Source organism: Camponotus floridanus, unplaced genomic scaffold (genome assembly GCF_003227725.1).
Source record: "Camponotus floridanus strain SB8 unplaced genomic scaffold, Cflo_v7.5 scaffold172, whole genome shotgun sequence".
Taxonomy (NCBI): Eukaryota; Metazoa; Arthropoda; class Insecta; order Hymenoptera; family Formicidae; genus Camponotus; species Camponotus floridanus.
The window spans coordinates 160,791-175,632 of record NW_020229295.1 but is presented as its reverse complement, the minus strand read 5'-3'; the positions used below and the strand labels follow the sequence as shown (position 1 = coordinate 175,632).

At 56.4% G+C, this 14,842-nt stretch overlaps 1 protein-coding gene across 1 annotated transcript; it reads right to left on the bottom strand.

Annotated features, from left to right (window-relative positions):
- Positions 1-851: 851 nt before the first annotated feature.
- Positions 852-2,093, bottom strand: LOC112637512. The gene is made up of 2 exons (XM_025407394.1): positions 1,679-2,093; positions 852-1,576 (listed from the first exon to the last, which is right to left on the bottom strand). The coding sequence occupies exons 1-2, from the start codon at positions 2,091-2,093 to the stop codon at positions 852-854; spliced, it is 1,140 nt and encodes a 379-aa protein (XP_025263179.1).
- Between the last annotated feature and the right edge of the window lie 12,749 nt (positions 2,094-14,842).

Below are 14,842 nucleotides of genomic sequence, written 5' to 3'. Positions count from 1 at the left end.
ATTATTTTAATATTATTTTAATGTTATTTTAATATTATTTTAATATTATTTTTTTCTTAGTATTAATAGTATCTTTCTAAGTATTAATAATACTTTTTAGGTAGGCGATAAGTCGTCGATAAGAATACGCGCAAAACTAATCTACGATGCGGAAAACGCGCGAGGCGCGCGGGTCATCGCGCGACGCGTCTCTGTTCACATGTCGCCCAATTGATCGCGTCTCTCCAACCACCAGTTGTGCAGTTTGCACACGTTTTCTAAGGCGCAATTCTTCGAGTGATAGCCGCAGCGATAGACGCGAGTCGCGGCTAGCGTTCGAAGGGGTCCGATATCCTCGTAATCGGCGTCGATGGTCTCGATCGTCAGATCGAGCTGCTCCGCGACCTCTCCCGCGATGTCAGCCAGCCACTTCTTCTTTTCGCGACTCTTGACGTAGATCGTCACCGCGGTGTTCGACACGAGATCCCTCAACGCGCGATATATCGCGTCGCGAACGATCTGCTTCGCGTGCCTATATTCCACGTGTCCGTCAGTCCAGTGAAATTCATGATGATTAAGAGTCAGCCAACAGGCCTGCGACTTCTCGCTCTTCGTCAGCAGATTCCACGACATCGGCGCGCGAAAGACGTGATGCGTTAGATCTCTACCGTTCGCGAGTATTGCCATCTCCTTCGTCACGAATCGCTCGTTGACGACGAAGCTCTGCAGATCGACGAAGATCGGTGGGGCGATATCGCCCGTGACCGTTGTCGCGGTCATCGTCGCGAGAGACTGAAGTTGATCCGCGCGTCTCTCCCCGATATCTCCGCGGTTTCGAGTTTCCTCTCTCTCCTCTCGTTCGACGCGCTGTCTTACAGGATCTTACGCACGACGTTCGTCAGCGGATTGCAGTACGCCGTGGTGTTAGAAGGAACGTTGTCCTTGCAATCGAATTCTAGACGAACGTCCACAGTGGCGCTCTTAACCGCTTCGTTTTGGCGGGAACAATCTATCACCACGAGCGGGCCACAGTGTAGAAATTTGTTTATAGTCAGGAGCGTCTCGTCGCTCGCGGATCCGTAATACGTTCGCCGAAATCTCGCGTAGGCGTCGTACAGTACGGCGATCTTGTTCTTATCGAAGTCCAAATTCATATCGTCGTACGGATGGAAGTCGGAATTGAGATACAACTTTACGTTGGTCAGATTGCACGCGTCGAATCTGGAAGCGTTCTGCGACAGGATGTTCTTCCTTCCGGTCTGCAACGCGAAGATGACGTAACGCGGTTTCTCGAGTTGCGTGGCCGCTTTTACGGCCCACGAGTGTTTGGTCGTGCTTTGCAGGAGCGGAAACTCGTAGAGATCCCACGAGCGAAAGAGCGCGCTCAGATATCTGCCGCTGTCCAACGTGCGCAACAGCGATAATTTGTTGACGTCATTCAGCACCACGTGCGGCACGCGCCACTGTATCTTCGCGAGCTCGACTCTCGGCTCGAATTCCTCGCGCGATATCAGACAATTGTTGTCGTTTCGCGCTCTTATCAGAATCAGCTCGTGACGCGCGTTGATGACAACGCGCCTGTATTCCTCGCAGAAACCTACCAGCGTGTCGAGAGGAACGCAGAAGTTGAAGTCGCCCGTCGACGCGACGCCGCTCGGTCCAGTCGCGAGATCTCATCCGGCGTTCTTCAAGATCTTGCCTCGTTCGGCCGTCAGCGAGACGTAGTTCTTGATGCTGGTTATTCTGACGTTGCGATTACGATCGATCTCCACGCCATCGAGCTCGTAACGTATCTCCTCGAACATAAAGGCGACGCAATTGTTCATGAGCCACGCCGGCGTCGAGGACACGGACGGCTCCTTAGAGGCCGAGGCAGGTTTACCCGATTCGCCGCTTGACGCGGGCGGCGGATTATTCTTCGCGTGCAGTCTACCTTCGACGTAGAGAAAACTCTCGCATGGCAGCGTGTATAGGTCCTGCTGTTGTATGGGTATTCGTATCTCGTCGCTGTATCCGAAAGTGATATTGGCGTACGGATTGTACGTGTGACTCTCGATCTTCACGATGCGATCGTCGAAGACGGGTTCCCCGCCGATGCTCAGAATGTCCCCCATGTCATCGAACTATCGCGCGGCTCTCGGTACGACGAAACCTATGGATCGCAGAAAAGCGACGTTGGCAGCGGACAATCCCCCGACGCTCCTCTCTCTCGAGCGCGCGACTCGAGTTCCCGCGACGCGATCGCGGTCGCCGCCGCTGCCGCCGCGACGCAACGTCGCGACGCTAGATTCGCGCACGACGAGCATCGCCCCGTTCGCTCCCCCGTCCTCGCGTCTCGCCGCGCTCTTTCTATCGTCTGCGTCGCACGTGCAGTCGAATCGAGCTCTCCTCGCCACGGAAATCGATCAATCGACCGTCCTGATCGACGACGCGCAGCGATACATCGGTCACGAGTCGCGCGATAACCGGCAGATAAATGATCTGCTTCGGGATCTCCGACACTTTATATCCCGGCGGGACGTTCGGCGCGAATTCGTGTATCGCGTGGACGGATCTCCCGTTCACGTACGCGCCCGTCGTCAGGTTGCACTCCACGCGAATCGTGTTAACCGCGATAATGCTCACGGGCTCGTCGGACGCATTTGTTCGGCCGCAATACGCGAGACTGGGAGAAACCTAATAACGATCCGATATTGTTCGGTTTGGTGAAATTAATTCGGTACGCGCATTTGATTTCGCTTCTCATGGTATTGTCGTTACCGCGTAGCGCGAGAACGCGATCGCCGCTCTCGTCCTCCGCGTCCTCGACGTCGTACAGATATTCCTCGTCGTCGCCGTCGCTGGCGCCATTGCCGCCGTCTCTCCCTCCGGTACTCGCGCTCGGCGGTCGTCGCCGTCTTCGAAGAATCGCGGCTCTCAGATACGCGCTTATATCGCGCAGCTCGCGCGCTCGTAGGATCCGATCGGGATCGCGATCGTCTCGTCGTTGTCGTCGAAGTAAAATTTATTGTTCGAGGAATTCACGTTCGGAATCGTGTTGTAGGTCTCGAGATTGGTCAGGCCGAGCTCGTAATCGTCGTCGCTCAGATCGGAAAGTAACTCGCCGTGAGAACGTTGCTTCTTCCAGTCAGCGTGAGAATCAGCGACATGACGACGCGCTCTATCGCCGTTAGAGACCGAAGGGCTTCCTCCTCCCCAATCGACTCGTCGAAGGAAGCGCAGGCACAATTGTCCGCAGACGCTCTGATCGTACGTCTGCTGAGAGTCGCGATTGTACGCGATGCGCGTGTCGCGTCCGAGATAACGCGCGAGTTCTCGAGGCGGCCGAAGATTGCCGAAAGCGTCGAAGTAGATAGCGTCTTTTCCCCTTTTAGCGTACGCCACCCAATGCGTGCCCCGAGGCGTCGTCCAGGTTCACGATACCACTCTCGTCGCGACGAACTCGCGCCGGCAACGCGTCGCGCATGAACACACCTCTGATGTGACGCACGCGAGCGCGCCTGGCCGCGCTGTTCAACTGTTCGTTCGTCGTGACGCCGATCGGAGCTACGACGTCGTCTAACGCGCGCGAAGGCGCGACTTTTTTTTTTCTTCCTTCTAACCGTTCGTCCGCCTCGTCTCGCGATGCTTCCGCCGCGCTTGTAAGGCGCGAGATACAAACCGCGGCCCTCCATCGTTCGATTGTGTCGCTGCAGCTCCTCCAATTGTCGACGCGCGGCCTTACCGTCGTTCACTATCTTCGCCACGCCGGCCGCTCCGCCGATCAGCGATCCTAGAGCTCCGAGCGCCGGCAACAGCGGCAGGAAGCCGCCGCGTTTCGTCGCGGGAAGAACCCGTCCTCTCGTCGTCCTCTCCTCCTCGTCGAGATCGTTCTTCTCTTGCCGCCGACATCGCCGCTCTTTCTCGCGCTTCTTCGCGCTCCAGCCATACCCATTCCTAGTTTCGTCTTCGCCTTTATAGCCGCCCATACGACCGACGCCGCCACTCTCTCGTCGAGGGTCGAATCCCTGGCCCGGATACGTTCGAACGCTCTCGCTCCGAGCGCCCGATCCGCGACGTGCCGATCGGCGAGATCGTCGCTCCGCGAATAGGCGACGTCGTGCTCGCGGCAAGCCGCGTCCAGCGGACGCCTCGATCGTCTCGTGCGAGCCGCTTCGCGAGACGAGTACCGGGACCGCAGAACTATCCCGGTATATGTATTTCGAACGGAAGAGCGTTTATAGTTCTATTGAGCAAACCGCTACCGCCGATGACTGCCGTCGCGGCGTCCTCGGCATATCTCATACGCCTCGATCGTCGACGCGCTCATCGTCACGCCATTTCGTTCTCCCGGCACATGCCGCAGTCTTTGATGCACGGCGGCGGACCGTCGATGTGCGTGTCTTGCCACGGCTGATTGTGATGCTTGTGACAGAGGCGATAACGCTGGACGTCCGGATCGTCCTTCAGATGTATAGGCAATCTCTCCCACAATCGATCGACGAAATCGCCGTACTTGTCCAGCAGAAGCTTCTTCGGAACGTACTGCAACTGATCGACGCTGAGTCCGAGAATATCGGAATCGTTCACCAATAGAATAAACATGACGAAGCGTCGCGCGCGCGCGCGCGCGTAACTCTATCGTGTCACCGTCGATCGGACACGCCTAACTGCGCGATCGTTTTTTTCCCTCTATATATATACGTTCGCGAGGGCGAATCCGCGCTCGTTGCTCGCGCGCGCGCGAGTCTGCGCACTGAGACGCAGATTCGCCCGCGACAACGAGGAACAATCGCGAGAGGAGAGAGAGAGAGAGAAAAAACGATGCGTTTCGTGCGTCAACCGATCGCGATAAGAGTGTCCAACGTCGACGGTAAGACGCGCTCGATGTACGAGGAACCGCGAAGACACGGTAATCTGTTACCGATCGCGATCCGCTGCGTAATCTGCGGTCCCTCTAATTGCGGTAAAACGAACGTGCTGATAAGCCTTCTGGAGAGCCCGCACGGCTTGCGATTCGAGAACGTGTATGTTTACTCGAAATCGTTGCATCAGCCTAAATATCGATATCTGGAGAAATTGTTGAAACGTATGAGGGATATTGGTTACTTCACGTATTCGAACAACGCCGATGTCATCCCGCCTAGCGAGGCGTCGCCGAACTCGATATTCGACGACGTAGCCTGCGACAAACAGGACGTCGTGAGAGAGTACTTCGCCATGGGGCGTCACGCAAAGGTCGATTGCTTCTATCTGTGCCAATCGTACGCTAAGATACCCAAACATCTGATACGCGACAACGCGAATCTATTGATTCTCTTTAAGCAGGATGGCACTAATCTGAAACACGTGCACAGCGATCACGTGAATACCGATATGCCGTACGAGGATTTTCACGCGCTGTGTCGCGCGTGTTGAAAATACCGATACGGTTTTCTAGTGATCGACAAAGATAGCGCGCTGCGCAACGGCAGATACAGGCGAGGGTTCAACGATTACGCCGTGCTATAGAGCGTCGCGTGCGTCGTCGTCGAGGATGAGTCAGTCTTCCCGACGGCGGCGATCGTAGAGGGGAGAGAGATAAGAGAAAGCGAAACGTCGAGGAACGACGCGCGATGACGGACGTCGATAGACGCGAGAAAACCGCGATAGAGATAGCGAGAACGCGCGCGTCGATTCGCAGGAAGCACAGAGCGCTGAAGACCGGAAGGATGGAGAGCGATAGCGTTCTGGAGACGCGTTTCAAACCGATCATCGAACCGTTGCGACGCATCGCCGAGCGCGTCGGAGACGATTCCGCGCGAGGCGCGAGCGCGAGAGAGAAGGAACCGGCGAAGAGCGAGATCGACGAGACGTTCGCGCGAGGCGTGAAGAGAACGGAGGCGTCGGTGGAGGAGGAGGAGGAGGAGGACGACGAAGAAGAGGCCGTCTGAACGCGACGACTTCCACGCCCGCGGGAGCGTCGGACGCGTCTCCCGCGCAGCAGCCCGAATTCGCGAGCGGAGACCTCTTCGCGCAGCCGTCGAGGAGACGTTCGAGACGAGCGACGACTTCTTCTTCGCCGGCGACGCTCGAAACGTCTGTGAGACGGTCTCTGCGGACTTCTCGAGGGCGAGACATCTTGCGCGATCAATTGGGCCCGTTGGCGCGAAAGTACGTGGGCGCTCTTCTCGGTGGTGGCGCGCCGAACGATTTCGATCACGTTTACGGAGTCTACTTCGCCGACGCAGGCACTATGCTCGGGGACAAGCGATTCGACGTAGGCGCCGACGACGCGATATTCGTGGACGGAGTCAGATACGCCGGTACTCCCGGTCTGTATGAATTGATCTTCAAGAGAATTCCCGACGATTTCAAGTACACCGAGAGAGACAAAGCCGCGTACAAGAGCATACTTCTGCAAACTAACGCTCACAGGCGCGAGCACAATATTCGCATGCCTGTACTGGGAAACAAGGGATACAAGTACAAACACGTCATAGCTCCGATCCTGCGGACGGACAGTCCGAGGAAGAGAATCGGCGGGAGTCGCGTGCCGCGGGCTATGCGCGCGACCCGCGACACCATGGACTACGTTCACTGGGACGATCCGAACGAATTGGTGGATCGTCTTCGATTGCTGGACGCTTCTCGTCAAGCCGGCAACAACACTGACGACAACGAGATCCTGTCGATAATCGAGAAGCTCCGCGAGGCGGGCGAGATACTGTGAAACGATCGCGGCGACACGCGCGCGCCTCATTCGACGATGCGATGTTCGCGAGCAAGTTCGACGCGGAGAAGACCCGGTCGCGACGCGACGAGCGCTAGATTGCGCGCGAGCATGGAATCTCTGCGAAATTACGTGCGCGATAACGCGCTGTGCCTGACCGTCTCCGACGTCTCTCCCTCCGCGTCGCATTACGACGCGCGGCGTCTCAAGATACGAGGAGTGGCCTGGCCGACCAACAACGACGACGCGACGAACAAAAGTTACGTCGAAAGCGTTATACACGCGGTGAGAGCGAACGTGGCGAATAATCACGTTTATCGCGAGCGCGAGAACGCGAGCGGATAACAATGCGGCCTCGACGGCGAAGAAAATCGTCGCTCTGAGCAAGAAGATCGACGCTCTCGAGAGCGCCGCGACCGAAAGATCGAGCACTCTGGAAGCCGACGTTACGCAGATTCACGCGAGGGGGAGCGCTCTCGAGAATCGGCTGCAAACGCTGGAGAATCTGCAGGAGCTCGCCGCGACGAGGATCGAGACCGTCAAGGCGGAGAGATCGGCCTCGCGCGCGGTCACCGACAAGCGACTGGGCGATCTGGAGAGCTCCGTCGAGACGAATCGGGCGAACGGAGACGCGTCGAGCAAACTGTTGCGCGAATTGGGGACCTTCGTCGCGCGGCTCGAGGAGATCGACGAGAAAACGGAGAAGCGAGTGCGCGCCTTGGAGAGATCTCTGTCGCACGTGAACAACGTAGCGGCAAACAACGAGAGAAATCGAGCAGCGTTGAGCGGTCACGACAGAACGCTGCAGGAGTTGACGGCGAAGGCGCTGACTTCCAACGCGAAATTGCGAGAATTGGACGCCAAGGTGGCGCGTCTGAGGAAAGACGCGAACGAACTCGCGAGAAGAACGGCCGCGACGACGACGACGACGACGAAGGCGGCGGCGAAGGCGGCGGCTGCGACTCCTAAGACGATCGATCCGAATAAGATAGTCAATACAACTGGGCGCTAAAACTCCTGATAAGCAACAGCCGAAGAGAGGATAGAAAAAAAAATAGAGACGGCGAGATGAGCGCCGCGAAACGGAGACTCGTGAACGAGCTGCACGCGCCAGCGAGAAAGAACTTTCCCCGCTGCCGCGTCGCGGTGCGCAGATACGACGATCTGTGGCAAGCGGACGTCGTCGAGATGCGTCCTTACGCCGGACGGAACAGAGGCCACAATTACATACTCACCGTCATCGACACTCTGAGCGAGTACGCGTGGGCGGTACCGCTCAAGAGAAAGAGCGGCGACGAGGTCGCTCGAGCCCTGTCGAGCGTGACGCGCGCCTCCTCGGACGTCGCCCGAGGAATCTGCAGACCGACAAAGGAAAGGAGTTCTACAACGCCGAGGTGCGAAGATTCGTAGATAGACACGGCATGAATCACTACTCGACGTATTCGGTGCTGAAAGCGTCCATCGTCGAGCGTTTCAATCGCACGCTCAAGAACTCGATGTGGAAGTACTTCACGCTGAACGGAACGTACAAGTGGCTCGACGCGCTGCCGCGTCTAATATCCGAGTACAACGCTCGCAAGCATCGAACCATCGGGATGCGTCCGATCGACGTGACGCCCGCTCGAGCGTCGAGACTCCTGTCGACGGTGTACAGCCACCCGAAGATCGCCGCTCCGGGAAAATTTCGACCGAATGATCCCGTGCGCGTGAGCAAGTACAAGACGCTGTTCGAGAAGGGATACACGTCGAATTGGACCGCGGAGATCTTCCGCGTAGCCGAGGTGCGAAGGACGAACGTGCGACGTATCTGCTGAAGGATTCGCGCGGCGAGCCGATAGCCGAAGGATTCTACGAGCACGAGTTGCAGCGAGTCTCCGATCCCGACGTGTATCTCGTGGAGAGAATGCTGCGTCGAAAGGGAGACGCGGTTCTCGTGAAGTGGCTGGGATCGGACAGGTCGCATAACTCGTGGATCGACAAAGCCGACATATTGTGACGAATATAATACGTATATTTTCGCGTGATATTACAGACGAAAAGATACATCGCGCGTATTGTAACGCGTCGCAACGAATATATATATTTGTAATATTAAAGATAAGAAAATACATCGCGCGTATTGTAACGCGTGGCAACGAACATATATATTGTGTAACATTAAAGATAATAAAATACATTACGCATATCTGTAAAAATACGTCGCATCACGCTTAAGATCTATCCGCGCCTCTCCTCACAGAGGTATCCTGTAGTGCCCCTACGGCAGAGTGTCGGTCGAATCCGGCACGACGTAGCGCTTATCGTCGTACGGACTGAGCGCGACTTTCGATTCGCGCACGGTGTACACCTCGTGTAACTTGGATCTCAGGCACGACTGCTCGCGGGTCATCTCGATCTCGCGTCTCAGACAGCGCTCGTAATCGTCGAACGTCAGCGTTCTCGCGACGACGCTGCTGCTCGCACCCTTGCTCTTCTTAGTGTCGCCCCTACCCTCGACTCGCAACGCGTACATCTTCGCTCTGAGTCCGACGAACTCGAGCATGAGAGCGCCGTTGTTCTCGTCCTTCATCAGACCGAGAACCTTCTTATTCGCGCGCGGCAGGGATTGTCGACGGCGTAATCGCTCGTGTCGAATCTATCGATGTTGCCCTTCATTCGCTCGTACGCGTCCTCGCACTCTATGCTATAAATGAGACTGTCCGTGTCGGTGTACAATATTTTACACTTATCGCCGTAGGGCGGCGACATGTATTCGTAGTGAAACGCGTACAAACGAATTTTGAATATATCGAGAATGGACATGTCTACGTAGATCGGTTTGTCGATCTTCGCCTCCAATTTGCGCAATTCCACGGCCATGAGATTCTCCGAGAATACGCTTCTACTGTGAAAATTCGGTTTGGAGATGAGCGCCTCGGCTCCGAATCGACCGTCCCATCGAGTCGCGAGTTGAACATCCACGTTCTTCATCAACTTGTACAGATTCTTCTCGAAATCGTTACTCGCTTTAGTGCGTAAGCGCGTGTTAAGTTCCACGTATCTGCGTAACCACGGCGACTGCGAGAAGCGTAGCGCGCGATGAATCCTCGTCAGACGCAGACCGTGACGAACGCACTGCTGCAGATTGCGACAGTGCGTAACGTATCGGCGCTTATCGTACAGCATGGCTAGGAGTTTGCTCTGACGCTTCCCCGGCGGCTTATCGCGCGTGGGACAAAACGGTAGATCGGCGTGGGCGTCGTGCGCGTCGGCCGAATGGCCCTCGAGAATGGTCGACCTCGAGAATGTAGCCGACGGTCGAGTCCTCCGTCACGAACATCACGTCGAGACTCTCGAGATCGTCGACCCACTCGAATCGCTCGTACGGCAACGGCTGACACATCGCCCAACCGTACAGATGGTTGATATCGAGATACATCAGATAGATCGACGGTCGCGACGGATCGTACGCGCTCATGTACTTGTTGTTAGCACGAGCGTATCTGTTAGAGCATTGACTCAGACCGCCGCGTATTCCGCGTTCCACGAACATTATCATATCGATATCGGTGAACAGCTCGAAACAGACCCTCGTGTACTTAAGCATCGCGTCCCACATGTATCCCGGCAGCGTGAAGTAGTACGTGGGATCTAAACCATAACTCTCCAAACAAGCGGCACGAAAATTTTCGAACACGTCCGCGAGCAGAAGAACGTCGGTCTTCAGATAGAGATCGCTGTACTCGCCCAGGGTTTCGACGCTAAATAGCTTCCAGACGCGCGTCGCGTGCGCGTAATCGCTCTCCGATACGGTATCGCCGGTTAGAGAACTGTAGAAGGACTCGCGCGGCGGGAGACGCGTCTCCCACAATCTCTCGACACTGTCGACGTACTCGTACGGAAACACGCCCTTGCGCGTGAGAAGCCGGAAGTCGTCGTCGGAGAGATCGCGAAACTCGCCTCGCGCGATCGTCAGTTTGCTCTCGTCGAGATATGACGCCAGCTTATCGAGACCGGCGCCTAAAAACTTGAACGAGTCCACGAATCGTAATTTGACGTATCTAGAACGCGCGGCGTTTCCCCCGTCCCCCTCCGCCACCGCGGTATCTCGAACGGTCTTCGAGAAAGCTATGTACGATTCCTTCGTCACCGGCAACAACTCGACGCTGCCGGGATACGCGTTAGCCACATCCTTGATAATGAAGTGCGCGTCGTAAATGGTAGATTGTGAAAGAATACGGGTATGACGTAGGGGTCCTTGTAATTCAAATTACACGCGGAATGCGCCGGACCTCTGAAGCGGCCAGTCAAGTGACAGTGATCGCGCACGCGAGCGTCGTCGGCCTCGAACGGTCTTTCGCACGCGTAACAGCGCAACGCGCTCGCGAATATCTCCCGCTCGTCCGGCGTCAGATCCGCCATCGGTACGACGGCGTCGAGGGCGACCTTCGCGCGAAGCGCCAGATCGCGCAGCTCGCGCACGAACCACGCGACGCAATCCTCGCCGCGATAAGATCCGTACGCCGACGCGGCGTCGTCGAAGGAGCAACGCGTGTAATAGGCCACGCTGTGAACTCTGTGATGCTGAACGATCCTCGTATTCTTGGTTCTCCCGCCCTCGTCCCCCTCCTTCCTCTCCAACGCGCACTCCAGATCGGCGTACACCGCGAACGGAATTCGCTCCTTTCTCGAATGATGATCGAACTCCAGTCACCTGTCGTCCTCGCCGGGAAGAACGATCGCGCAATCGTTCAGCTTGCCGCAATCCTCGTTGTGCGCCGACAGCTTCTCGCTCGTGCGAAAGTAATGCATGCATCTGAGAAAATACGGAATAAACGTTAGCTCGATATTTCGCTCTCGCTTGCCGAGATCGAACGCTCACCGATCGCACATGTGCGTCCTATGCTGTCGCTTGCTCAACTGCGAGCTGATCAGACGAGACAGATTTCGGATACAGGCGAAATGCCCGACCGCGTTACCCTCGCGTGTCGCATCGCTCAGATACAGCAGATTGACGTGTCTCTCCCTCTTTCGATCCGTCAGACGAAGAGGGACGATGCGAATTCCGCCGCCACCGTCCTTCCCGCGTCGTCTCTCTCCGACGGTGTACACGTTCACCGATATATCGTTCAGACGCTCGAACCGTCCGATTCCGTTCAGAGTCATAGGTAATGTCGAGCCCTCCAGATTCAACACCTCGAAGTAATGCGGATATCGCGAGCTTCTCTCGCAGTGCTTATCTACGGGATACAGAGCGGCGACCACCGACCACGCGAAACACGCCTCGTCGTCGGATCGCACGCTGACCACCGCTCTCTTCGTCTGAATCTCTCGCGGTACTCGCATGTGGCACCCCGCCCGCATGGGATTGTACACGTTCACGTTCACCGTTAGATCGAGTATGCGCGATAGGGCCCATCCGCTGTCGCGCTCTTGAAACTCCTCCAAAGACGCGACGGTATCGCCGACGACGCGAGTATCGCTCGCGCAGATCCGTCGTGGGTAGAAGGGGATGGTTTCTCGTGGCGATCGTCTTAACGGCAGTTTTATCGCCCGACACGAATTCTTCGTTGAACGTCGTGTTCACTTTAACGCTGCGATATTGGCCCATGACGTCGCGCACGCGGCGGAGCACGGTGTCCCTCGCGTCCTCGAGAAATCTTAGAGGTTCAATGTAATCGAGATTTATCACAGCGCCGGCCAACACGCGTCTCTTGAAAGCCGTCTCGACCTCGGACCACGAGAATTCCTCGCGCGACTCGACCCTCCTACCGCCGTCGTCCTCGCGTCTCGCGATACCCGCGCCCTCCCGCTCGAAGCGTCGCCGTAGATCGTTCCTCGCGCCGATCACTCGCAGGATTCGGGCAACCAGAGAGGTCCTCGCCCCCGTGGATATTCGGCGACTCGCGTCTAGGCACCTCTCGCGCAGAGTCGCGAGACACTCCTCGCACCGTCGCGTCCACGCGCGATAGTCGTCCGTCGTGGCGGCGTCGCGCGCGCTCTCGAGCGTCCGGCGCTCTTCCTCCTGTATGGTCGCGTCCTCTTCTCTCCCTATGACGATTCGTCGTCCTCTCTCTCTCCTCCCCCCGAGGCCTTATCCACAGCGTCTCGCCTCGCGAATCCATCGGCAGCGAAAACCCGCGACGCGTCCCGGTCACCCGCGTATCTCCGGCGTCGAATCTCGCCGCTTTTCCGTTACACACCAGGACCGTCTCCATCCACAGCTCCTCGCGTGCGTCTCGAAGACTGATCGCCCGCCTCGTCGAATAGGTCGCGACGCTCCATGCGATCCTCTCCTTCAACACTCGAACGTAGTGATCGATCGGCGGATCCTCGCTCATGACAAATCGCGCCTCAAGCGTATCAAATCGACGCCGCAGAACATATTTCGGCGGAACGGGTACTCGCGACCACTGTCCTCGCGATCGTAGGTGTATCGCAGAGTTCTACCCGCGTTATCCTCGGGCGGGAGAATCCTGCAGCGCGCGACTGGCCATAAGTATCGTTCTTCCGGTTGGGGATAATCGAACGAGTGGTATTTCCACTCGCTGTCACACATATAACCCTTCGGATACTTCGCTCTAAACCACCTGTCTAGATCATAGTTGTAAGAATAGGCTCTGCGACTGTCGGCCAGAGCCGTCTCGACCCACAACTCCTCGCGCCGACTGTGCGTTTGAACGGCTCTTAGATGATACGTCGCGACGTTCCATCGCGCGCTCTCCTTCAACTCGACGTCGTCGTCGCCTATTGGGCGCGTCAACTCCTCTTCCTTATCCGACGCCCTACCGTCGACGGTAGAGACGACTCTGGCGAAACTCGCGCCGCTCATACGCGCGCCTCGTCGTTCGCGAACCTATCTTCCCGAGAAACGATCGGATAGACCGATCGCGACCATCCGCGAGGCGTGTACGCGCCTCGAAACAACTGTCGCGTCTTTATACTCGCTCGTTCGAGCGACGACGACGACGTCGCGCAAGCGGGAAAAAATTTCTCCGCGGTCGCGCGGTTTTCGCCTTCGGAAACGACGAATCCGTCGAAATACCGCATTCGACCGGATTCGGCGCGCGTTATCGCGCGCGTCTCTCGCCGCTGCGCGTCCGAGAGAAAGGAACGGCGACGAAAGCGTCGTCGCGAATATCCCTCTCGTCTTAGCGCGACGCGCTCGAGAGGAAAGAACGGCGACGGAAGCGTCGCCGCGAATATCCCTCGCGCGCGCGCGAGTAAATCCTAACGGAATCCCGCTCCTCTCTCGTTATCGCGCTTAAAAGGAGAGATAAGCGGCGAGTCCGCGCGCGCGCGACGAGGCCCTCGTCCGATCGACGCGCTCTCCGTCGATCCTCGAGAACGAAGGATCGACGATCTCCGTCGACGAGAGAGAGACATCTCTACTCGCGACGTGTTCTCCTGATACATCGCACGTTCGTTTACGAAACGAGTGCACATTTAGGTTAAAATTCGAGCGGCGCGCTCGCGCGCGGCGAACTCGCGTCCGACGTCTACGACGAGACGAGACGAGAAACACCGCCGCGCTCCGCGTGCTCTCCCGATACATCGCGCGCCTTTTTACAAACGAAAAGAAAAATATTCGAATTTACATTCGAGCGACGCGTAAGACGCGATGGAAACGCCCGAGGCCGCTTGTCGCTCCCTCCTCGGCGCGTCGAAACGACGCGAGACTGCGGAGGCGCATATATGTTATATAAACATTACATTATTATTATTTAAATATTATATAAATATTATATAAATCGCGCGAATCGCATATTTTATATTAGGTGAAGTAAAAAGTTCTGAGCGTTTTTTCGCTTTATTTCGACGATGAAATGAACATAGTTAGGATTATCCGATTTAGATAAAATATGCGCCGTTTTGTTCGATAACTTTTGTCCATTTTGAAGGCAATTTCATAATTCCGCGATTAAAGAAGTCCTCGTCCCTATTCATAAAAAACTTGACCAGCTCATTTTCACAAGCCTCTCTTGAGGCCAGTTTTGTACCATCAAGAAAATTTTGCAAATGCTTGAAAAGGTGATAATCGCTTGGTGCCAAGTCTGGACTATACGGCGGGTGCAATAGAACCTCCCATCCAAGCTCTCGGAGCTTCTAGCGCGTCGTTAATGATGTGTGTGGCCTGGCGTTGTCTTGATGGAACACAACACTCTTCCTATTGGCCAATTCTGGCCGCTTCTG